Source organism: Medicago sativa, chromosome 5 (assembly GCF_051527215.1).
Source record: "Medicago sativa cultivar Bolivia chromosome 5, Bolivia_mono, whole genome shotgun sequence".
NCBI classification, from domain to species: Eukaryota; Viridiplantae; Streptophyta; class Magnoliopsida; order Fabales; family Fabaceae; genus Medicago; species Medicago sativa.
The window spans coordinates 62,333,987-62,359,144 of record NC_140753.1 but is presented as its reverse complement, the minus strand read 5'-3'; the positions used below and the strand labels follow the sequence as shown (position 1 = coordinate 62,359,144).

The window sequence follows — 25,158 nt, the reverse complement described above, 5'->3', positions numbered from 1 at the left end:
ATGAGGTTCATATCAGATTTTCACCGTAACGGTCGCTTATCGAAAGGTATTAACAACACTTTCATTGCCCTTATTCCAAAGATTGATAATCCTCAACGCCTCAATGATTTTCGCCCCATTGCTTTAATTGGTTGTTTATATAAAATTTTGGCGAAATTTTTGGCCAATCGCTTGAGGCATGTGATGGGTAAAGTTGTCTCAGAAACCCAAACAGCTTTTGTTAAGGACAGACAGATTCTTGATGGCATTCTCATTGCTAATGAAGCCGTTGATGAAGCGCGTAAGAAGAAGAAAGAAATGTTATTGTTCAAGGTTGACTTTGAAAAAGCTTACGACTCAGTTGATTGGGGTTACTTGGATGATGTTATGGAGAGAATGTTTTTCCCTACCTTATGGCGAAAGTGGATGAAGGAATATGTTTCTACGGCAACTGCGTCGATCTTGGTTAATGGGAGTCCAACAAATGAATTCCAATTGAAAAGGGGTTTACGTCAGGGTGACCCACTTTCTCCATTTCTTTTCCTTCTCGCAGCCGAAGGATTAAATGTTTTGATGTCGGAGGCGGTGAATTTGAATCTCTTTACAGGGTACTCAATTGGGACGCATAACCCCACTGTGCTTTCTCACTTACAATTTGCTGATGATACTCTTCTGATAGGTGTTAAGACCTGGGCGAATGTTCGAGCCTTAAGGGTTGTTTTGGTTCTTTTTGAAAATATGTCAGGGTTGAAGGTAAACTATCACAAGAGTAGTTTGTTTGGTATTAATATTGAGGACTCGTGGTTACTTGAAGCCGCTTCTATTTTGTCTTGCAAAGTGGGTCGCATTCCTTTCATTTATCTTGGCCTCCCCATTGGGGGTGACCCTAGACGTCTGGCATTCTGGGACCCGGTTATCCATCGTATAAAATCTAGGCTGTCTGTGTGGAATAACAGAAATTTGTCTTATGGGGGTCGCTTGATTCTCCTCAAATCTGTCCTGTCTTCACTGCCTGTCTACGCCCTTTCCTTTTTCAGAGCTCCCGCAGGTATAATCTCTTCCATCGAATCTATTCTTATTAATTTTTTTTTGGGGTGGGGGTGAGGATAATAGGAAAATTGCTTGGGTTGACTGGAATTCTATTTGTATGAGTAATGAGGTTGGTGGTTTGGGGGTTAGGAGACTGAAAGAGTTTAATATTGCTCTTCTGGCAAAATGGTGTTGGAGGTGTTTAGTGGATAGGGAGGGGCTGTGGTTTAAGGTGTTATTGTCTCGTTATGGTGAGGAGAGAGGGCGGCTTAGAGAGGGTAGTAGGTTGGGGTCAGCGTGGTGGAAGGAAATTGTTAAAATCTGAGAGGGGTTAGATGGCGATGGTGGAGTTTGGTTCGAAGACAATATTTCTAAACGTCTTGGTAATGGCTTTAACACTTATTTTTGGTCGGACTGTTGGGTGGGGACTGTGACGCTAATGGCGAGATTTAGAAGATTATTTGATTTATCGGTTCACCAGAACTTATCGGTAGGTGCGATGCATGCTTTAGGTTGGGGAGAGGATGGGGAGGCCTGGAGGTGGAGACGTCGTTTGTTTGCCTGGGAGGAGGATTTAGTAGTGGAGATTAGGAATCTGTTGTCTAACGTTTCTTTGCAGGATTCTGAGACAGATGTTTGGCTTTGGCGACCGGATCCTACAGTTGGTTACACGGTCCGTGGAGCGTATCAAATGCTTATGAGGCAGGAGATACAGGTTCATGATTTGGCTTCGGATGCACCTTGGCATAAAAACGTTCCTTTGAAAGTGTCTATTTGTGCTTGGCGGCTCTTTCGTAATAGATGGCCAACAAAGGACAATTTGGTGCGGCGTGGTGTTATTTCTTTTGACAATCAACTTTGTGTTTTAGGATGTGGTCAACAAGAAACTTTAGATCACTTAATAATTCATTGTAATATTCTTGGCGATCTCTGGAAGCTTATCAAATCTTGGATAGGTGTGTATTTTGTGGATCCCCTACAGGTTATGGATCATTTCAATCAATTTGTTCACTCTTCTGGTGGTTATGCTCCGCGTCGGTCATTCTTACACTTGATATGGCTTTGTTGCATTTGGGTTATTTGGAATGAAAGAAACCAAAGACTCTTTTCTAACAAAGCTAATACGATGGAGCAGTTATTGGAAAAAGTTAAGTTGTTTTCTCTCCGTTGGCTGAAAGCTAAAAATGCTTGCTTTCCTTTTGGTTATCAGTTATGGTGGCAGCATCCCTTCGCTTGTTTGGGGATTGGCTGATTTGTTTTATCCATTTATAAACCTTTTGAACAGTGTGTGGCATCGCTTGTAATCTTGTTTTGTCTCTCTCTGCACTTCTTGTGCTAGGGAGCAAAACTTCTGTTTGTTAATATATATCTCATTTTGGCTTGTTCAAAAAAAACTTAACTAATAAAATTATTTATATATTGTTAAATATTAAGTCAAAATCTTAATTGGTAGAATTTAATAAGTTTCATATTTAACTTTTGTAGTTAAATTTATTTCATCAGGAAATGCTAAGCACATGCGCTCTAGCACTCTCACAAACACACGCTTGTGTATTTAGCCACGTCACTCTTTTTATAAGATTTGTTACCGGTTTACGGGTTCTCCAAGTTGAGTTATTTTTTATTTTATTTTTTAACAAAATTAATTTTCTCATCTCATTAGCAACAACCCTTCTTCCACAGATTTTTTTTTAGCCATCGTCATCTACTTCCCCACTTCTTGTGACTATGAATCCTCCATGTGAACCACCAACAGCAACCTTAAACAGCCAAAACCTCTTTCACCGTCATACAACCATAACCCATAACAAAAAAGGGGAATAATTAGTGAAAATAGAAAACAAAATCCTTCTTCATCTCCATCTCATGAAGAAAAGCGGAAACCTAAATCAGAAACCCATATGAATGAAGATTACTAGCACGAGACCGAACCGGAGATGATGGTGGTCAACCGAGACATAAAGATAGACCCTTCACAAACTGTATAAGCGAGTGTTAAATGGCGACTGTCAAAGCAGCTGTCCATAGCACCGCTCTTATTTCATCACAACGATGATGGTATTCAATGTCAATAAATATGTCCGAATAACTTTTTTGTATCTTTTTTTTGAAAATGATAGTCGATTCAAATTAATTGTTTATTTTTTAAAAAGATGATAGGGAAAAAATATTATCAATGACAATGACACTAATGATTATGTTACACCTATCTTCCATGCGATTTGACGCCCCTTAAACTTACAAAATAGAGCTACAACCGCTAATCTAACACTTCTTACAACTAATAGTAATAGGGCTACAACCACTAATCTAACACTTATTACAACTAATAGTGTTGTTTTTGTACAAAAAGTAATAAAAAGTAACAGTGTATTTTCAATGATGTACCTAAGTAAAAGAATAAAATTGTGAGTATAATAAATGTATGACTCTTAAAATATTTTACTCCTAATGATAATTGAAATTACAAATGTTACTAATTGTGTAAAAAACAAAAAATTATCCCTCTCTTCTCAAGTGATTAATGAGATCCAACAAATGATGAATCGTTCGAGAGTGCTCAATTCGGATTTTTGGATGGAACAATTAATGTATAGACTTTATTTACCTTCTAGCAAACTCTAGATTATTAGATTCCCTTCCCCTAGAAACAAGAGGGTTAACACAATTTTATTTTACTTTTCATAGACTGATATGTATCCAAAAAAATTTAGTATTAGCTTGTGTCTCGGTCATGACCTGAGATTGGGTCCTGACAACAAGGATATTTTTTTAAAGAATTACAAAGAACACTTATACTCCTCCTTCAAAAAAAAAAAGATCACTTATACTCCATATATAGTCTCAAATAATATTTTGAATATTTATTGGATATTTTTTTGAAGAAGCTAAAATGAAATATATTAAATGATTGTAATTGGTTTGGTTCTAAATTAATATCATTCCTTTGATCACTTTGTGCTTAATTTCCACTCCATGCATGTCTATGTTTGAATTGAAAGCATACAACTTTTAATTTCTAAATATACTTCTTGCAAAAATTTGCGATCGCTCACAAGCTTGCGTACACTAACAACATGAACACTCATACTAATAGTACAAACATATTTTTTTTTTTAAATTTTTACAATTGAGGAAGAGATAAACTTTTATTAATTAAAAATGACATTATTAGTCATTTTAGAACCGTTTTTAAGGGAATTTAATCTCTTATCTTAAAATTATATGATTAAACTCTCACCGGAGCAACTTGAGTGAAACAAACATACGTGTTTTTTTTTTTTTTTTAAAAGACCAAAAAGAAACCAATATAGCCTTTGTAACATGGTTTGAGAAGATGGTGAAATGTGCAAATCATAGGAAAACTTCATATAAAATGTCCACTACCAAAATTATCCATGTATAATTGATACACGGGGCCCAATTTAAACCTTAATCTAATGTATACATATATATATAAGAAACTTAACGACGACCAATGTTATTGTATTTGTCTTTGTCTAATACTTTGGTTTGCTTTGATAACTCGATTTTAAAAATTAATTCTGATATTTGCTAATAAAATAAATTAAAATTTTATAGAAAATACTATATCGTAGTTATTTTTTTAATGCTCCATTCAACATTTCTACTACCAAAATTGCCCAAAGTGAGTATAATTGATACACGCGACTCAAAATTACTCACCTATTATAATATACTAATTTTGTCACTATATAATTAGTTAAAATTGATGACAAATGATAAAGATGAAAAACAATTATAATTTTTTTATAGCATTATTACTATTATATTTGTTCTAGCCGACACACACCTCATCGCACAACGACACACGTTTCGCCGCCGCGCCGCGCTACCCGTGCTCAGCACAGGTATCTCGACTAGTAAAGGAAATGATAAAGGGAATAAGTTAAACATCTTGATGGTAAGTAGTAAAGCATTGAAATTACGTCAGTAAAGCATTGAAATTACGTCAATTTGTAATACCCACATGGGTAGGGACGGACCTGAACAAGGCTTGGTGTGGCAAGAGCCACACCAGTTTAGGTCCAATATTTTTTTTTTTTTGTAATTTATTTTTTTGGTGGTGGTCGGGGTTTGAACCCCAAACCTTGCATATATTATGCATTATCTCTACCAATTGAGCTAAGCTCACGAGAACTTGTAATTTTTTTTATCGATTCACTGTATATTTTTACTTATATATTAATACAAACATCTATTTTTTTTTTTTTATGTTTATACATCCGTCTATATTTTTACTCATATATTAATAAGGGGGCATATTTTTTTTTTTTTTGTAATTTATACACGTGTCTATATTTTTACTCATATAAGAGAACCTATTTTTTTTAATTGACACATGTGTTCATATTTTAACTTGTATATTAAAACGGGGACCGATTATTTTTTTAATTTATACACATGTCTAAATTTTTACTCATAGTTAATACGGAAATAATTTTATGTACATATGCCTATATTTTTATTCATATACCAATACATAGATTTTTTTTTTTATAATTTCTATGCAAGTGTGACTTGCTTCCAAAAAAAGAGCACAACGTGCTCACCCGTCCGTATGCACGCCTGCTAGAGCATTTGACATCTCTTGTAACCTATATAGAAACAGATGTTCTTAGGACAATTAGCTAGTAATGATATAATTTTAGTTCATTTTCAACAAATGGAAAATATATTATTTTCTTTATAATTTTGTTGCTACAACTATTTTTTTTTTTTGAAGAATTGCTACAACTATTTTTAATATAACTTCTTATTAAACTTAATATTATTAAATTATTTGACAAAAAAAAAATTGCCCCACCAATATTGAAAGTCCAATCCACCCCTGCACATGGGTCTCTCTTTGAAGTCAATTTTGTCTTCTTATTTATTATAATATGTTGATAATGTCAATTAATTGCTTGTTGCTACTAGCTAGTACTACTATATAACCAAAATGGAAACAAAGTTAGAGGGCATTGCCAGCATGAAGCAATACAATACCCAAATGCTTTTGTTTTACCATATGAAGATTCCGAATATTAATTTATGCTTCTTATGATTTTGAGTATTACTATATTCTGAATATGATTTTGAGTGCAAGGAGTGCTCAATATTAAAATTCATTACCCTTTTCTAAAATTAATTCTATGGTGACTTTTTTTCTCTCCACATTTTTATAGTCAAATCAATTTATGGGATTTTTTTTATTTTTTTATTTTTTATAATAAGTGTTGGAGAGAAACAGAAGAAATACCTTGTGGGTCAAGTCCAACTTGATTTGTTCTAAAAAAAGAAAAAACTTGTAATTTGAATTAATACCAAATATGCAATTGAGAAAGCTCTCCCATGTGAAACTATACCATTGGGATTCTATGGCAGCATATCATAGTTATAGTTATAAATACCCACTCTCATTTCAAAACTATTTACAACAAAACAAAACAAACAACCTTAGAAGAGTTGTAAGACCCTCTCCTCTCCTCTCTGAACAGAAATAGGATATCTCAAGCTTGGGATAATTATTCTTTTTGTATTCCTCATTCATCTGAGTGCTGTACTTGATCATCTCCATTTCACTTACTTTTACTATCATCTTAAAGTCTCTTAATCCTTATAAGAAAATATTGTTCTTCACACTGAGTGTTGTCCTTCTCAGAAAATCAGTTCAGAGCAGTAGAGTTAATCAAACAAGAATATGCTCTTCTTATTAAATTTTTCATTATGAATTTTTTTAATGGAACTTTCAGTAACTCATTCTTACATAAAGATTGATGTCTTCAAAAACGAAACTTGTGGTCATTTGTGATTTTTTTGAACTTTTTCGCTCTACTTGTTAAACTCTGAGGGATTAGTGAACGGATTGTTAATGTTCACATACACACGCATGCGCGCACGCACGCGCGCTCATATATTGTGACTGAGCAAATTAGTACTCTTTATTCGACATACAAAAAAAAAAACGCTGAGAAGCCTTTTCGAATTTCATCACGAAAGAGAAGAAAATTTACTAGTAAGATTAGGTGAGTTTTGATGACCCTTTATGTTTCATTTTATTTGTACTTGGTAAATGTCTAACTCAATATTTTGATAATGTTTATGTATCTGTTTGAACTTTGAATATCTTTATAATCTCAGAAACAGTGATGTCAAGCCTTAATGAAATAACTGAGGTGAATGAAGAAAGAGAGAAAGAAAAAGGAGGAAGTCCAGGTTTCAAGAGTTTTCTTTGACACGGCGGTGAACAACACAACACTACACATAAAGAGCACAAAATGCTATTGGTGAAATTGGGAAATGCTATTATATGTAGGAAAATACTAACGTGTACACGTTTCCAAACTCCAGTACACACCCTCACAGCTAAGAGTATTTTTTCCATACAAGCTAAGTATCATATCTTATGCATTGAAAACTGCTATTTTCTGACATTCTTTCCACAGAACTAGCATTTAAAGATTTTCCTACCATGGGAAAGTTGATTTATAACCCTTGGATCAAATAAAGAGCATAGTTTTATTATAGACTCTCACCACTAGATTATTTTCACACTATTCCCCACACCCTTCTCTCCTCCATCCCAACTCAGTGACTCACCCATATCACTCCATCAGCAACAAACTTACCTTAAAATATAAAATCTCAAGAGTTACATGTTGCTTTTAATCTCATAGTACGGGTTTTGTTAGTTTCACAGCTCGGCCATTCATCACAGTTTTTGTTGTCAGATTAATTAGAAAATGGAATCCAGATCGCTTTGATGTTGATAATTAGAGGTAAAATCAATTTGAATCATCAACATGTCAAATAATTATGAACAACAATTTTATGATTCCATAATCAACTTTATGTTTCACGAAGGCGAAGTCAAACATGCATGTAGCAGCAGTTGGAAGTCTCACGTTTGTGTGTCAATGACATAAACCAACTAATCCCTGTCTTTCAAATTATTTAACTATTAATAATAAGTGGGTCGTTGAATAATTTGGAGATGAGCTATAAAGCCATTCTCAATTTGAATGTCCAGTTTAGTGCTGGTGTTAGTTGTAAAGAGAAGATGAGGAAATGGATTTATGGTGGAGAAGAAAAGGATTTAGATCTCGTAAAAAAAAGAAAAAAAGGGTTTAGATGGAGAAGGTGAAGGGAATTAATCCATTAATAGGCATTAAATGTCATATTTGATGATCGTCGTTGATGAGCTATTCCTCCCTGAGATTTTTTAGTTAAAAAGCAAATTTTTTCTGGGTTGTTTGATGGTTGAGAGGTTGAAGATAAAGTGGGAAAAAATTTAATATGCAAAGTGGAGAATAATAAATCCAAAGCAACACACATATATTGAGGGTCAAAGCCTACATATGCCATAACCTAGGGTCGTCTCTACTAAAACTAGTACATGTAACTCCACATACACACGCACGTACGCGCCCGCACATCCATATACATATAATCGAGCGTAGGTTATAGCTTTTTTTAAAAATAAATTTTTGTAGGGTATTAAGTTTTTGTTATAATTTTTTTAACAAAGAAATGTTTAAGGAAAACCTTAATTAATGAAAACTTTGTTTGAATAGTTTATCTTAAAATGTCATTTTAAGTATTTTATCATTTTGTTATAATTTTTTGGGTAAATACAGACTTTGATCCCTTAACTTATTTTTGCGTTTCATTTTGGTCCCTTAACTTTAAACTGTCTCAATTTGGTCCCATAAGTCACAAATGGCTATTGCCGGTGGTGGTTGTGGTGGCGGTTCTACTTTTCCTGGCCACCGTGGGAGTCGTCCTCTACTTCATCCGCCGCCGCCGTCTCCGCCGCTCCACACCGGCGGCGGCCGTGGAGGCTACAGAAGCAGCTCCTACTGATGAACCAACGGCAACTACTACTCCTGCTGCTGAAGAACAAACCTTCTAGAATTTCTTTTGTCTTTTGGAGAGTGAAATGAGAGAAAAAAATGGAAAATGAAAAAAATAGTGAAATGGGAAAGAAAAAAGACTAAAGCTGAGAGCTTTGTTTTGTTTCTTTTCTCCGTTTAAAGTCATATACTCATAGTATGATCTTGTGTGGGGTCCACAGAATACCCTTTTAGAATGGCAAATAATAAATAATGATGTTGTAGCTCGGATTTAAGAAGAGCTTAAATTTGATTGATGAATGAAATAATTCTTAATTATAATTTGCTTATCATCCCATACAAATATTTTTTTTTAGAGGAAATCACCAGTATCTGGCGAGTTTTAGGATGGACCAATTGCATAATTTCCTCATCTTAGGCTCGTTTGTTTTTCACGTTGCATTGCATGGTTGAATACATATGTAAATACGGATGGAGTAGTAAAACAAGATACCGACCATACATGTTGCGGTGGTATACTGCAAGATGACCATGGTTGATGGGAAAAATCTTGGCAACACATCTTCATATATATATATATGGTATATGCATCAAGGACAACTTGAATGCGTTAGAGTTGGGTACCACCCTCTTATGATTCCAAGGCTTTCTTTGTAAAAAAAAAAAAAAAAGCATCTCAATGTTGTTATCGATCATCCTAACCCTTAAAAAAAAATCATGCCTTCAATTGTTAGTTAGGGTCTTCAGTTGTTAACAATGTATGCATTGAATGATCATTAGAAGTAAGATAAAGTCCCACAAAAAGCATTTGGAAAAAACCTAATTTTGTTGTAAGATAAAACACCCAATCTTATTCAGGTTTTGTATATCTAACGAACGAAAAAACTAATAAAAAGAATAGGATTCAATTGATTCAAATGAGATAGAGGATAAACCTATAAGATAATGTAATTGATGGCCTGGATATTCAATTAAAAAACAGTAAGAGTAATTGAGGTAAAATAACTATTGGAGAGGGATATGAAAAGGGTGAATCACCCGAAAAAGAACAATAAAAATGAGTGAGTATTAGCTAATAACTAGTGACACATAAGAATATCATTGACATGCGGCGCAAATGGTATCACATGGTAAAAGAAACCTATGAGATGTCAACTAATAGATTTAGGGTTTGTTTGGAAGATCAAAGAAAGTGAAAGGAAAGATCGTAAGTGGAAAGATTGTTGAAGGAATGAAAGTGAGTAGAAAGTGAATGGAAAGTGAGATGATTATTTAGTTGTTTGGTATTGATGAAAGTGATAGGAAAGTGAAAGGAAAGAAAGATGTGTATTTCCTAAAATGACATATATAGCCTCACATTTAAATAAAATAATATATAATTTTTTATCAAATATATAGTAATAACAATAATATATACTAATAAGTGACTATATATTTCTAAATAAAATAAATAACAGTGCAAAATAACAAGTAGATATAAGAAATAAAAATGAATTAGAATAAATTGGAATAAACATGCATAAATCTATGTCAGTATTGAAGCAAATTGGAATAAACAAAACAAAGAAGCACTTCACGTGATGCCAAGAAATATGCATCAAAAAGCAAGGGTTATTTGGTCATTTTGTTCAATTGGATGCCTTTTTTCAACTTTCCTCAACCTTTCCGGTCATTTTAGTGTGGAAAGGTTTTTTAAGGTGGGCCCCATTGAAATCTTTCTTTCCTTAACCTTTCTATGGTGTTCCAAACAAGGGAAAATGCTTCTTTCCCTCATCTTTCTTTTCTCCCCACTATCTTTCCATAGAACCAAACATACCCTTAAGGTCCCGTTTTAATATTAGGCAATTTCTATGGTACTCCAAACAAAATTGAGTGTTTTGGTACTCTGAAATGTTTAATCAATAGAAAAGTGTCATTTCAATTAAATGATCCATATCAACATTATTAAACATTGACTTAAGGGAAAGAGTTTTGGTACACTTCTCTATTCAATTTAATCCCCAAAAATTGTACTCTCTCCGTTCACTATTATAAGCAAATTTTAACTTTTTAGGTTCATTCAATAAATGATGTATGTGGTCTATATTGTAGACCACATACATCATTTATTGAATGAATCTAAAAAGTTGAAATTTGCTTATAATAGTGACCGGAGGGAGTACAAATTATTATAAGAAAAAGTTGACTTTTTAAGTTCATAGAATAATTAATGTATCTTATTGAAAATATAGACTAGATACATCACTTATACAATGAACCAAAAAAGTTAATTGTTTCTTATAATAAGGACCGGAGGGAGTATTTCAGTAAATCACTTCACTTATTCTTAAAGCTTGTTAGGTCAGCTATCACTTAACCTAATTCTTTTCCCTCTAATTCTATTGCATTAATTGCTAATCACTTTAACCCTAAAAAAATTTCCCTCCTATTATTTTTGCGATTTGAATTTCAAATTTTTTCTTAAGCTGATTTTAATTTTGTCCTTTGAAATCTCCACTCAGCACACATTAATCTGTTTCCAACACATAACCAAGTCATTAACATCAGATGGAAAAAATAGAGGTGCACCGTCTTTCTCTTTCTCTTTCTCTCTCCCCATCTCCTCTGCAACTTCTTTCCTTTCTCTCTCTACAGAAACCAAAGAAAGCAACCAAGCAGCAAACATCCTCTCAAACCTAGCACGCGTCGCCGCAACCTCCGTCGACTCCTCTCTCTACGCAGTCGATGGTGGCCATCGCGCCATCCTCTTCAAAAGATTCCTTCAACCCTAAAACTAAAATCCTCTCTTTTCACTTCATTCATCTCTTCTGTATTTTGAATGTGACTGCAAATTACGGTTGTGGTTGATCGAAAGCTAACATGATCGAGTGTGGTTGATCACATTTTTTGAGCGTTGAGTCAGAGGAAGTGAATACGGTGATTGTTCTGTGGGAATGTGACTGTTTGATTGAGAATAGAAATCAAAGGGATTTTTAACTTCTCATGTTCTTGGTTATTTGTAATTTGATGAGTTTATTAACTGTGTTGTTATTTAATTTGTTATCAATTCTACTTCCAGGCTTTGTTGTTTACCGCAAATTACATATGATCCTTAGCTCTGGTTTATTGATTTTGATATTGATTACTGCAAATTAAATATATTGATTTTGATTGTTGTATTTTGAATGTTGCAAGAAACATGGATCAGGAAATCGTCTCAAAGAATCGCGAGATTGAACAGAGTTAGAATAGAATAGAATCACGCATCAAATCCACATCTTCAATCGTCTCCATTTGCTGGTTTCAATTTGAATTCTCCTAAGAACAATTTTGGCTCAGGACGGCAATGGAAGAAGGTTGCAGAGGTAACAAACGAGTATCAGATTTTACCGGTGTATTTTAACAGATTCATTGGTTGGTACGAATGATGTTAGTAAAATAAAATGATTGATACTTTATAATCATGACTTACTAGAACCACACATGGTATTTTTCTTTTTGTAAACACCAATATGTTAATTGCTTACTAACAATTAATTTAGTGAATAACATACTTGCTGAACCACTGCAACTTAATGTGAAAGTAGTTCATTGATAGATGATGTTGTTGATGATGATGAATATGAATGAAAGCCATTGAGGAATGAGATAAAGGAGAAAAAAAAAAACTTTAACTTGGATTTGATATGTATGACTTTTGCAAAGTAAAGGAAAAAAGAGTATTGATTTGTTGCTATTTATACAGGTGTTGATACACTTTAACTCGACGTCATTTTACATATGGATCCTTAGCTTTGGTTTATTGAAGCATGATACATGGGTAGGTAGAGTTGTTCTACCTATCAATTATTTCATGTATTTATCATGTGCCATGAGACTATAATAAAATTGAAATCATATTGTGTCAACTGTAAATTTTAATAAACTGCATTTATCTTTACAAGCAAATATAGAGATATCTTCTTATATATTGCTTCCAGGCTTTGGTGTTATGTGGCAATGTAATAGACTGCATATAGTGAAATAAACTGCATTTTAATAAACTGCATTTATTTTTGTTTTGCTTTGGAGTGATTTGGGCTGGTTTGCCTCAGTTGTACCAGCAATCATGCAGTTTTGCTTCTGTTGTGCGTTGTTTCCGTCGTATGCTGCATCAGTTTGTATTATTCCACTATGGTGTTCTGCTGCATTTATCTTTTGATTACATGTAGCAATTTGAACATTCTTCTTGATGTCCTTTTTCTCTTCTTCAAATTTTGGCTTTCCCTTTGGTTGAGTCAGCTTTGATAAATGATGTTATTTCATTATGCATTTAATTTCTTCTGTTGCAAAGGTTGCTATAAAATTGCCCAAGAGCATTTGTTCCATTATAAAATATCTCATGTACAATTAATTGACCAATACATGGCATAAGCTGCTTATTTTGAGTGTCTCAAGTAAGGTAATCATTGTTAATTTCCACACAATGCTGAACATGTAAGGTGCTCATTATCATCATGGATCAGTCTAATGTCCTATGTACTCCAAAATATAAGACAGACTTGCTGAACATGTTAACAACACCAAAAAAAACATCCCATACGCTGCTCTAAGTTAAGGAGACTCCTTGAAGGAGTGTAAAGAGATCAATGCACCACATAAAATAGGAAATCACGTAAGGCCAGCTGTGGTTAGAAATTCTTCTTGGGATGCTTATAATTTATAAAATATTCTTCCATATCATATGTAGATCCTAGCTAAACTGTTGCATATATAATTAATGGCCTAGTGTGCGTTTTTCAGGAACAGATATACTTGCTAGATTCAAGAACATATATCCTTGATATGTCCATAATTTTAAAGGAAAATGTTAACCAGTGCCCTGAGGGGTACTGTTTAAGGAAGCAAATATAGTAGCTTTTGTCTTGGAAATTGTGTAATCAATTTCTCAAAAGTCAAAAAAGTGTTACTTTTAATTCAAATTTTCCATTTTTGGATTCCTTAACCAGTGTCCCGGGGGCATCGGTTAACATGACCCAATTTTAAAACACGTAGTTAGTTGTATATAAGTAGTGTATGCAATAAAAGTCTATAGTAATTATGCTCACTGTATCTGAAATCACATTATGAAACTCAGAGACTGGTGATTAGTCTTTTTTTTTATCAACTATATGAAGAATAAAACTGCAAGGCATGTGCTCATCTTACATAACTTGGAGTTTAATACTTCAATAAAAAAAATAAGCACTTAACACCTTTTTATAATTGCAAATAAGGCATCCACTTGAATAGGCAACTAACCCTTTTACATACCATCTTACCAATTTATTTATCAAAGTAACTTGTATTCAAACAACTTCAATATCTTCAAGCAACACGTGACCATTTTCGCCAATGCCTGTAGATGGAGGCAATTTTGTCTTCAACACCAACATTGGAGGTGCACAAAGATACACAACCTTATTGTTAGCTGCTCCCGTGACACCAAGTTTGATCTTTGTTCTTGCCATCAACTTACGGGCGTTGCACAGAGCTGGACACTCACCAGAAAATACGCAAGACAAATCTTGATCATGACAGAAATCCATAACCAATTTCCAAATAGCTTCTGATTATAATAAAAAAATGCATCTCAAGTTAGAGGCCAACACACGTATATCTAACCACAACATAAAAGAAAAAGTGTAAGGTAAAACTCACCAACACTCCAGAAGAAATGTCCGCAGCCGTTAACTCCTTGACAATTGTGTGATAGAAAAAAGTGGGAGGAAAAATGGCATTAGAACCATATCGAGCTACCGAGTTTCTGTACTCATTGGCACCTTGATTCTGCAACAACATTCTCCGTGGAGGATTGAAGCAAGGATACACCAATTCCTCTCCATGCAGATTTCTAACCACCATCAGAAAAAGATGTCGATTTGCAAAAATAATTGTGATCCAAGCACCACCCAAAATCCCACAAAAGCTCTTTAAAAATGTCCAACCATCAGTAAAATAAACCTTCCCGTTCTTCTTTTTCAACAGCTACCTCAACCTCATTTTGGTTCGGATCACGTAACAACACAAACGAAGCAACTTGTAGACCAAACCCTCTTGCAAACGAAGCAGGAAGCCTTCCCTTACGCTACACAAACACGCATCAGTGAGCAAATACTTTGGTACGTGAGTCAGTTGCAAAGTAATTAAATGATTTCAAGTTTAACAGATCATAATATACATCAAATGGAGTATCCATTATAGCAACTAACTAAGGCTCCAGCCAAATATGGAATAAATAAGGGATTTATTGACCTTCAAGGACGTGTTTCAATGGAAATTTTGTTCCAATAAACTAAACAGCATGCCATATAACACATTAAACAAAAACACAGTTTGATTGTATAACAACTCACAGAGCACATGTCATACTCCATGTGGAAGGTTCTCAAGTTAATCAAATCCCTTCTAACAACTCTGTCAATCTCTGGACCAGCATTACCTTCAACTGTCAACAGGAGATCAAAAGCTCCCAAATAAGATGATTGCTTTAACCAAATACAATAGAAACAACATAAACTCAAGCATAAATTTAAATAAGATGATTTTAACTGCATGGTTCAAATTAATTCACATTCAAATTTATTATCTTTCCCATCAAATACAAATTCAGGTGGCATCAAAAACATTATGGCACACACGATGTCAGATGCTACAAAAAACAATAAACACACATCATTCAACTTGATTTACCATACCTTTCATGGACAACAATGCACCTGCAGCTTCACGGTCTTTGGCAAACATGGTAAAATTGGCTAATCATTCCATTGGGATTTCTGATGGTAATGTGAGGATGATGTTGATGTTATATGGTTTGTGTATACATGCCACTCATTTAAATAGAAATGAGGGTTAGAAGGAAGATGGCATTCTTTGTGCCAAGCAAGGACCTAAATGCACCAGGTATGATGATGCCTATATCTACAAAACGTGTGCTCAGTTCTCTAGGCTGATCTTCCATGCCAAAAGTAGCAACTTGGCAGCCAAGAAATGGCAAGACATAGTGTATGAACAGAAGGGCAGCAAAGTAATTTTCACATTTCAAAACCTTAGGGTTTTGGCGCCCATGGAACTTGCAGCTTAAAATGTAAAGGCTTGGATAGGGTTTATCTAGGGTTGGCTTGCAACACTTAACAGTTCTTATAATCAAGATAAGATATCCCATGGAATTCACTTTGAATTGAAATAAAGCACCTAGCCGAGTTAAAAATGATTGTGAAAGATGTGTTCAATGGTGATTTTGTCACTAATAATAGAAAAGGAAAACAATGATATTGTTGTAAGCCTTTTTTTCTTAAAAAAATTCTCACCTACACGATTTGTTTTTGAATTCATAATCATCAGATATCTATGACCTTGCATAGCCAAAAAACTGAACTTCATTTGGTGGCAACAAATCCTGCAAATCAAGAGGCCTAATGATACTTCTTTAAGAGGAACAAATAACTATAAGCAGGTAATCTCCAAGAAAAGGATGATTTAAGAAAAGACACCTAAATTATAAAATAAAATAAAAAAAATACTCTTCAACAATCATTATATATGAATTGAATTAAAAAATTAATCAACTAATCTTAATCACAACATTCTGAGATACATCCAGTTAAGGGACTATATAGTTACAATAAAAACAATAAACTATGATATGAACATCAAATAAGATTGGACAACTTTGATTTTCAACTACATACCCAAATCAATCAACATTGCACTGAAACTGTGTTCGAAACTAAACAATACAATATAATCAACTGCAGCAAGGTTCGAGAAAACACACGTGCAGAATTTATATACTCACTTTGACGTCAAAACCTGCACTGAATGACGGAAATTGTAAGGGAGCAATTTTCAGTTTCAGTAAGAGAAGTAATATCAAAGTAGATAGCAAGACAATTCAAAAACAAATCTGATCACAAATATACAAAAGCTAAAAAAAGAAATTACTCTCACTCTGATTTCAATAAAAAGTGTATCGCTCTATTGTTGAATGAGGCTTGAACAACAGTGTTGGGTTTCCACAATTGCAACCACCAGCCAGATCATAGGTTCTTCAACCTGATATGAAAAGGAAAGAACATTAGAGCGATGATAACATGTGTGCATTGCAATTCAACATACATTAAGGATACATGTTATATATGGGAGAGTGAGAAACATGGAAGCTTAAAGTTAAAAGATCACCAATACATTATTGTTATCACAATTACATTATTGGATTCAAGAAACCACAAATCAAACCTACACAAATAATAACCATATCATAAATAGTAAAAAATAAAATAAAATTCCCTTAATTGCAGAAGACCAAAATCACTGTTCATCTTTAACCGAATCATCCAATCCAACCAATTCAAACTGGTCAGCCTCATCCACCCTCCAATAATATATTAATTGAAGCGAAGATATAAGTAAGTTAAACAAAATACAAAATGGGTTAAGAAATAGAAAGAGCATAAAAGGTATAGAGGACTAACTCCAGAAAGTTGTCATTGAAAGATCTTCTCTGCCTTCATCTTCCATTCATTCAGAATCAAGGACTGGTGAGTGTGAGGAAGTTGGCCAATGTTAAATCCAGCAGATGGAGGCAAATCAAGATTGGGAGTTGATGCAATACTATCTTCTCTTGTTGCTCTAATCACTCTTTCTCTCAATATAAGTTTCAGTAATCATTCCCTCATATACAGATCTGAGTGAACTCTTACATCAGAATCCTGAAGAAAAGAGAGACAAGGAGATTAGAGAGAGAAGAGAGAGAGCAACACCTTTTTACCTTCATCAATGATGTTGTTTAAATTCCATGTCTTGATTTAAAAAAGGAATATAGAAGAAAATAAAAGTGAGACTTGCCTCAACTAAGTTCTAATGATCACTTTATCAAACAGTCAGAATGCAAAGTAACATTCATCAAAGTGAATGACTCACTAAAAACAACACATTACCATTTCTACAATTTTTCTTTTTTTGAGTGAACCATTTATACAATTTTGAAATCTCTTCCATGGCTGCCTTCACTACAGGTTTGACTGCTACTTCATACAACTTGTCAGAATTTGTATGCAATCAAAATTCAAAACACTTTTTCTGTCACAAATTAAATTAAATCAAATCAAAATTCTAACATTAGTATTAACACACTCTACACCAAAAGCAAGATTATCACCAATTTTGCAGTTAAAACCTAATTAACCTATCTCCATTAATCTATCATAATTTTACGCAGTAGCTACATTTCACTCATTCCTCGCATTCTTATCACTGTTGCGTACCAAGGAATCACGTCCCCTATCTGAGACTCTCCTTCACTGCAGATAAACAACATATCCAAAAATCAAACTACCAAATCAAATTTGATATTAGATGATTTTGATCCAGTTGCTCTCAAAATTTCACAGCGAATTAACTACTATAATAAGAGAAACATATATCAGAATTACCTCAACGATCAAATCCATTGGTCGCCCCGAAATGCTATACCAATGTGAAGCATAATGAATTGACTCGTTGTGACCACCATGACTCGGAGATATGGATCAGAATGATTTCAGCGCAAGCAAAGTAGAAAAAGGAAGACGATGAAGAGTAAAAGTGTGGGATTAACTTCTCGACAGTAAATGAATAATAAGAGGAAGAAGCGGGAGTGGCAGCTTAAATGGAGGATTGGGTTTCATGATGCGCCATTAAGTCAACTCGCTGAGTTATGGACTTCGGAGAAACTAAATTGAAATTGAAATAGTTTATTATGATTAGTTTATTTTTTATAATTTGAAAAGAAAAAATCGTTTATATTTTTACTTTTAATCTAAACCAAAATTTCATAAAAGAAATATCTTTCATAATTTTTAAACATTATCGATGTAAAAAGAGCGGAAAGACGGACACGTGAGTGCCCTTCTTTTCGCTAGTTATAAGGAAAAAAAAACATTAATGATACATTGGTATTTTATACGTATATTCTTTTTGAAAGGGATGCATTGTTTTTTATTTTTTTATTTGAAAGTGATGCATTGTTATTATAGAGTGACATATTTTTCAAAGTGACATATAACAAAATACTCTTAGGACTAATTTATTTTAAATAAATCTTTTGGAAACAAGTATCATAATTTGTAGCAAATTTAAGCTAAAAATAAACTATATTATGAATTGAACATTTCTAAACATTGGTGCAAATATAATTTTATTTATTTTCAATAGATGTTTATAATATTATAAATTAATCACCACAATTTCCCCCCGGTCCTCCAAATTGGAGAGAAAATCCAACATCCCGTCCTTGATCTCCATAGTATTGAGCAGAAAAACAATTAGGTTTGTCAGAGAATGTTTTTGTCAAAGAGTTATCTGGTCCAAAGTCTTGTCTGGAGTCATTTTGATATGTAACATGTTTAAAACTACATGCATGGTTAAATACATTGTCGGGAAAATATCCAGAACCCATTGGTGGACTAGGAGCACCTGTCAAAGTTGTTGTTCTACCACCCCACCCTACTTGATCGGCGGAGGCCAAGTTGGGGAATAAGGGTGCTGGAAAATATCCAATCGTCTCAATTTCATTAGTTAGCCACCAATGGTTTGTCACAGGATCCTGTATACATCAACAAACTATATATTAGTAAATATACCATAACTGTTCTTCACACATTAATACAAAAGATTTGGATTCAATAAACAAGTATCATATTTTTTTTATTAGTATATTAACTTTATGGTATGTAAATGACCTGAAAAATAGATAATCTGATTTCAACATTATCTCCACCATACACAGATGTTCTTCTAAATCGTTCACCAAGGTAGAATTGTTTGCTAGTTTGAACAAAACCTGGACATAGTAAGTTGATGCATCCAGTGTTCTTGAAATTATCTGTCTGTCATTTTGCAACATCACATTATCTCTTGAAGAAATAAATTATGTATTTGTATAATTAATCTTAAATGAAAAAGATTTAAAGAAAATATGAACATATTCTCATAAACCATACATCATTACTAATAAAGGAATGTACATAAATTAGACAACCCCCCAATTGGAAGAAGAAATAAAAGGAAACAAAAATCCATACCGTCCACATTGCATACAAATGAGTTCCATCATCGTTGTATAATTGTGGAGCCACCTAATATTAAATTGACAAATCAAATACATAACTTTTCTGTGTGAAAACTATACTTTTTCATAAAACAAAATATAAATAAAAAAAAACTGAAACTCACATGCCATCCAGTGCCGATTAAATTTGTTATTTCTGTATTTCCATTTTGAACCCACATAATAGCTGTACTTGATTGATCCTTCTCAACGTGTATACTATGAACACTAAGTGTACCACCAACTCCGTAATAAGAAGTATTTGTAAGCGCTTTTACGAGAGTTACTTCTGCAACCTTTATATACAATATATTCTTATAGCAACACTATAATTGGAAGAAAAAAAAATTATAAGCTAATTAAAATTAGTTAATTTTGATAGGTACTTGAGAAAACATACATGTGCACGAGGAGCATTTTCCAATATAACTTTCTTAAAAAATGATTTGCTTCGGATGAGATCATCTTTGGTTGTCCTTCTAATCGGAACAGTTCCTGTTGGACATTGGTCCTTTTCAAGACCAAATATAGCCCTAGTTGATGGATTCTTTAAGCTAGCTTTTCCGATTCTATTTTGAAAGCTGGGTTTTCTCTACCGTTAATAAAACAAAAATAAATAAACATTAGAATAAATCAAAAATATTTTCATATTTTTGTAGTTAAATTTAATTGAGTGCATACCTGCAACTTATGATTCACAAGTAAAGGATGATCAAATGCCGGTTGCTTATAAATATCAATGCAATCAACAATGTATCCAAATTTTGTCTGATGAAACCATAATAAAAAAATATAAAAAATATTTAAACCAAGTATTAAGATCAAGTTCAACAAAAAGAATCATATAGTGACATATAAAAAGATCAATATGGATTGAACAAAAAAAAAAGATCAGTATGAAATACATGAATACTCTTGATAGGAGTCTTGTTAATAAGTTTAAGCTCTCTCTCTATGTCCAAATCCTCTTTCACTATGCTTTGCATACTATCAGCTTGATGGCCAGTAATGCTAGCCACAAAATACATGAAAAACAATAGTATATTGATCATTTTCTTCAATAATCGTGTAAAGCCAAATGACTTAATGATGGATCATAGTTTAGTCTTCTCTCCTTTTATAGTTATGATTCAAGTAGAAATAATAATGTATATTGGCACTGAATTTGGGTAAAATGCTTAAGCTCATGATTGTGAAGTAATTTCAGATGTTGATTTCCTATGTTTGATTATCTTGATATTAATGCTTGGATTCATTTAGCGGGTGTCTTTGCCAACTAACCATTTGTGTGTCTATCGTATTAGAAATGATTTAGTTTAGAATCATGTTAAAACTCATTGAAATGCATTAAAATAATATATTTGAATTCATTTTGGTTTATGATTCGAATCACAACGTATATTAGATGAATATTAGAATCATGTTAAAACTCATTGAAATGCATTAAAATAATATCTTTGGATAGAGAAAATCTCTTTGGAAACATGCATGTCATTAGATGAATATTAGTTTAAAGGAAAATTCTATGGTGAAGTTCTTCAATTGATTTTGGACCGTCATAATATTCCTAAAGTTCTAGGAGACCTCCAGAAGGGTTCCAGGACCTCTTTTAGAGGTTTAAGACCTCCAGAAGGGCCAAGGCACCCTCCAGAAAGGTTCTCCAGCCCCAGGCGCGCCCTGCAAAAGGCACCGACTCATTGAGCATCTAGAAACCGCCTGGGCTACCATAAATACCTAAATACCCCTGTTGCTTGGAAACCAAGTAACCAAAGCCCAAGCCCAAGGAAGGCTATAAATACCACTCTTGGGAGCATTCCCAAGGCATCTAATCCTCAGTCTAAACCCTAATATACGATTCTTAACCTTAAAATCCTTACCGTACTTTTTGCAAGTACAGTTGGCGCCGTCTGTGGGAAGAGGTAAAACTAGCCTTAACCACGATATCTCTGGATCGCAAATCGCGATTCCGAGACCTTGAAACCACAAAGCATCCAAACCGTAAAAGCCTTTTGCGATTTGGAAACCATACCCTTTTTTCACCAACCTAGATCGCACCTCACGTATGATCTAGAGAAAAGCCTCCCATCATGGCAACTCAAGAAGAACTAGAGTCTATGCGAACCCAACTCGCTCAACTGAAGGAGCACAACGATGCCCTGCAAGCCTCTGTGGAAACCATGCAGCAGAAACAGCTAGAGGAAAAGGAAGAGTCGAACCACGGCGAGATGGACGATCCAGAACCGCAACCACTGTCCGCCGAGATCTGGGGAGCACCAGTCCCAGAGAACTTCAAACCGCCCCACCTCTCCGTCTTCAACGGGAAGAGTGACCCTATGGAGCATATTACGGCTTTCAATACTCGTATGTCCGTGGTCGGAGCTTCAGATTCCCTCAAATGCAAATTATTGGCGGGCACTTTATCCGACGCAGCCCTGCGGTGGTATATGAATCTCCCGCGTTTCTCTATCATCAGCTATCAGGACATGACAAGAAAGCTCATCCAGCAATTCTCAACCAGCCGTCATCGCAAGGTTCCCGCAACTAGCCTCTTTAATGTCCGCTAGGGACCTAATGAATCCTTGAGGGATTACTTGGCAAGATTCAATGACACAACCATAAAAGTCATCAACCCCAACCAAGAAGTATTTGTAGGCGCCTTCCAGAATGGTTTGAAGGCAGGACAATTCAACGAATCACTTGCTCAGAAGCCCGCCGATTCCATGGATGAGGTAATCGCCAGGGCGGATTGCTACATAAAGGGAGAGGAAAGCAACGCTGAGAAGAGAGCAAGAGACGCCAAGGAACGAACGCCTGGTACGGAACGGCGACCTTACCAACCACCAACGAATAAAGATCGAGCTCCCTATCGAAGAACAAATTATAGGCTGTACTCAAGACCGGAGGAATTCACTCCCCTTAATACGAAACCAGAACGCATTTTGAAGGAAGTCTATGAAGCCAAGTTAATCCCAGATCCGCCTTCGCCTCGATACGAGATCATGGGGAAAGACAAAAACAAATGGTGCAAGTATCATCGAGTACGGGGGCATGATACTGACTCATGCATACACCTACGACAGGAAATAGAAAAGCTAATACAGAATGGACAACTGAGAGGATACGCCCAAGGCAGAAAAGGCGAGAACGGACACAAGATGGAAGACAAGAAAGATGAAGGGAACGAAGAAAAGAGGCACACACTCAACACCATTTCAGGTGGCTTCGCCGGGGGTGGAGAGTCCAGTTCATCACGAAAGAAATACGTCAGGCAGGTGATGTTGTGCCAAGAATATGAAACGCCAGCCTCTGGGCGAGAACTTGATATCTCTTTCACTACCAAAGATTTTCGGGACGTCATACCCCATGACGACGTCCCCATGGTAATCACCCTGCAAATATTCAAATGGGACGTGAAGAGGGTGTTGGTCGACCCAGGAAGTTCAACGGACATTTTATACTACGATAAGTTTGATAGGATGGGATTGGACCCAGAGCAGCTACAGCCATTCAAAGGGACCCTGGCTGGGTTTACCGGTGAACAGGTACACGTAAGAGGTTACATCACACTTAAAACAACGTTCGGAAGCGGCTCTCATGCGAAAACCATCCGAGTACGGTACCTCGTTGTAAACTCACCCAGCTCTTACAACATTATCATTGGTCGTCCCGCCTTCAACCTTTTGGGGGGTTTCCTGTCTACTAAGTTTTTGGTCATGAAGTATCCCCTGGATAACGGAAAGATTGGGACCATCCGAGGCGACCATAAAACCGCCAGAGAATGCTATCACAATAGCCTAAGACTGCAGAAAACAAGGAAGAAGTCCAGTAACGAAGAAACTCACAAGGTCAACATGATAGACCTCGACCCCAGAGAGGACTTCCAGCAAGAGCGCCTCGAGCCCATCGAAGACTTGAAGGAAGTGTCCATTGGTCCAGAAGCACATCAGACAACTAGGATCGGCACGTCCCTAAGCCGGGAAGAAGAAATCGCCCTCGTCAGTCTGCTACAGAGAAATTTGGATCTTTTTGCCTGGCACCCATCCGAAATGCCAGGAATGGACCCCGATATCGCCTGCCACCACTTATCAATCAAGCTTGGAGTGAAACCGATAGTACAGCAGAAGAGGAAGATGGGCGAGGAAAGAAGGAAAGCCGTGGACGACGAGGTCAAAAGGTTGGTCGACGCCCGCTTCATCAGCGAAATAAAGTATCCAACATGGCTGGCCAATACTGTCCTCGTGAAGAAAGCGAACGGGAAATGGAGGATGTGCGTGGACTATACAGATCTAAACCTGGCATACCCAAAGGATCCTTACCCGCTCCCAAACATCGACCATTTGATTGACAGCGCCTCAGGGTACAACTCCTTGAGCTTCATGGACGCCTACTCTAGTTACAACCAAATACGAATGGACCCTTTAGACGCCCTCAAAACAGCCTTCATGACCAATACCAAGAATTACCACTACGAAGTCATGTCTTTTGGTCTGAAAAACGCTGGAGCCACTTTCCAAAGGTCCATGGACACCGCCTTTACACACCAGATAGGACGGAACTTGGAAGTGTACATCGACGATTTGGTAGCAAAAACAAAGGAAGGACGCAACCACACAGAGGATTTGGAAGAAATCTTGGGACAAGTAAGAAAGTACAGAATTCGGTTGAACCCAACAAAGTGTTCTTTCGGAGTGCAAGCTGGGAAATTCCTAGGTTTCCTCTTAACTAGGCGAGGTATCGAAGCAAATCCAGATAAATGTCAGGCGATCATCAGCATGAGAAGCCCCTCCAACATAAAGGAAGTCCAACAGTTGACGGGAAGGTTGGCCGCCCTATCCCGTTTCTTATCTTGCGCCGGTGACAAAGCTTTCTCCTTTTTCGCTTCCATTAGAAAGAAAGAAAAATTCGAGTGGACACCAGAGTGTGAAGACGTCTTTCAACAGGTGAAAAAGTTTTTATCTAGCCCGCCAGTCCTTCAGCGACCAAACCCAGATTCCATCCTTTTCCTATACTTGGCGATCTCTGCAAATGCTTTGAGCACGGTATTGGTCGAAGACTCAGAAGAAGGAGAAAGGCCGATTTACTTCGTCTGCAGAGTGTTCAAAGGCGCCGAGCTACGCTACCAAAAGTTAGAGCGTCTGGCTCTGGCCGTAGTCGTAACAGCAAGAAAACTGCGTCCGTATTTCCAAAGCCACGGAATCGTCGTAA

The 25,158-nt window shown here is 35.5% G+C and overlaps 3 protein-coding genes and 1 long non-coding RNA gene across 15 annotated transcripts; 2 read left to right on the top strand and 2 right to left on the bottom strand.

The window, feature by feature from the left end:
* The first annotated feature begins 1,447 nt into the window (after window positions 1-1,447).
* On the top strand, window positions 1,448-2,260 carry LOC146923831 (uncharacterized). Its single transcript, XM_085711786.1, has one exon. It carries the CDS (start codon window positions 1,448-1,450, stop codon window positions 2,258-2,260), a length of 813 nt encoding a protein of 270 aa, XP_085567912.1.
* An 8,926-nt stretch (window positions 2,261-11,186) lies between these two features.
* Window positions 11,187-12,820, top strand: LOC146923830 (uncharacterized). Its single transcript, XR_015009907.1, has 2 exons — window positions 11,187-12,208; window positions 12,589-12,820. It is a non-coding gene; the product is annotated as an uncharacterized LOC146923830 (long non-coding RNA).
* A 1,126-nt stretch (window positions 12,821-13,946) lies between these two features.
* Window positions 13,947-18,594, bottom strand: LOC146923829 (uncharacterized). 12 transcript variants are annotated; one of them, XR_015009899.1, is made up of 9 exons: window positions 18,299-18,578; window positions 18,131-18,166; window positions 17,339-17,575; window positions 16,815-16,919; window positions 16,663-16,681; window positions 16,175-16,263; window positions 15,218-15,309; window positions 14,523-14,949; window positions 13,947-14,430 (listed from the first exon to the last, which is right to left on the bottom strand). XR_015009899.1 is itself a non-coding variant. In XM_085708947.1 (7 exons), coding segments are annotated over exons 3-7 (339 nt in total). In that variant the 5' UTR covers window positions 16,816-16,919; window positions 17,339-17,575; window positions 18,299-18,578; the 3' UTR covers window positions 13,947-14,811. The 12 variants fall into 12 exon arrangements, 2 of the variants coding, with proteins under 2 accessions (XP_085565073.1, XP_085565074.1); XR_015009898.1 differs by lacking the exon at window positions 18,131-18,166 and adding an exon at window positions 17,804-17,945; XR_015009902.1 differs by lacking the exon at window positions 18,131-18,166 and having other exon boundaries at window positions 16,556-16,676; window positions 18,299-18,594.
* A 430-nt stretch (window positions 18,595-19,024) lies between these two features.
* Window positions 19,025-21,005, bottom strand: LOC146923828 (protein neprosin-like). Its single transcript, XM_085710907.1, has 7 exons — window positions 20,859-21,005; window positions 20,635-20,721; window positions 20,354-20,545; window positions 20,079-20,249; window positions 19,928-19,981; window positions 19,586-19,732; window positions 19,025-19,449 (listed from the first exon to the last, which is right to left on the bottom strand). Exons 1-7 carry the CDS (start codon window positions 21,003-21,005, stop codon window positions 19,078-19,080), a joined length of 1,170 nt encoding a protein of 389 aa, XP_085567033.1. The 3' UTR covers window positions 19,025-19,077.
* Window positions 21,006-25,158: the final 4,153 nt, after the last annotated feature.

Coding starts and splice junctions, on each gene's coding strand:
- LOC146923831 (XM_085711786.1), top strand. CDS start 1,448: ATGGCGAGATTTAGAAGATTATTTGATTTATCGGTTCACCAGAACTTA.
- LOC146923829 (XM_085708947.1), bottom strand. Junction 15,310..16,174: donor TTCAAAAACAAATCGTGTAG/GTGAGAATTTTT, acceptor TCCTGTTGACAG/TTGAAGGTAATGCTGGTCCA. Junction 14,950..15,217: donor TGGAGTATGACATGTGCTCT/GTGAGTTGTTAT, acceptor GTGTTTGTGTAG/CGTAAGGGAAGGCTTCCTGC.
- LOC146923828 (XM_085710907.1), bottom strand. CDS start 21,005: ATGATCAATATACTATTGTTTTTCATGTATTTTGTGGCTAGCATTACT. Junction 20,546..20,634: donor TTGTGAATCATAAGTTGCAG/GTATGCACTCAA, acceptor TATTAACGGTAG/AGAAAACCCAGCTTTCAAAA. Junction 19,733..19,927: donor ATTTGTATGCAATGTGGACG/GTATGGATTTTT, acceptor GCAAAATGACAG/ACAGATAATTTCAAGAACAC.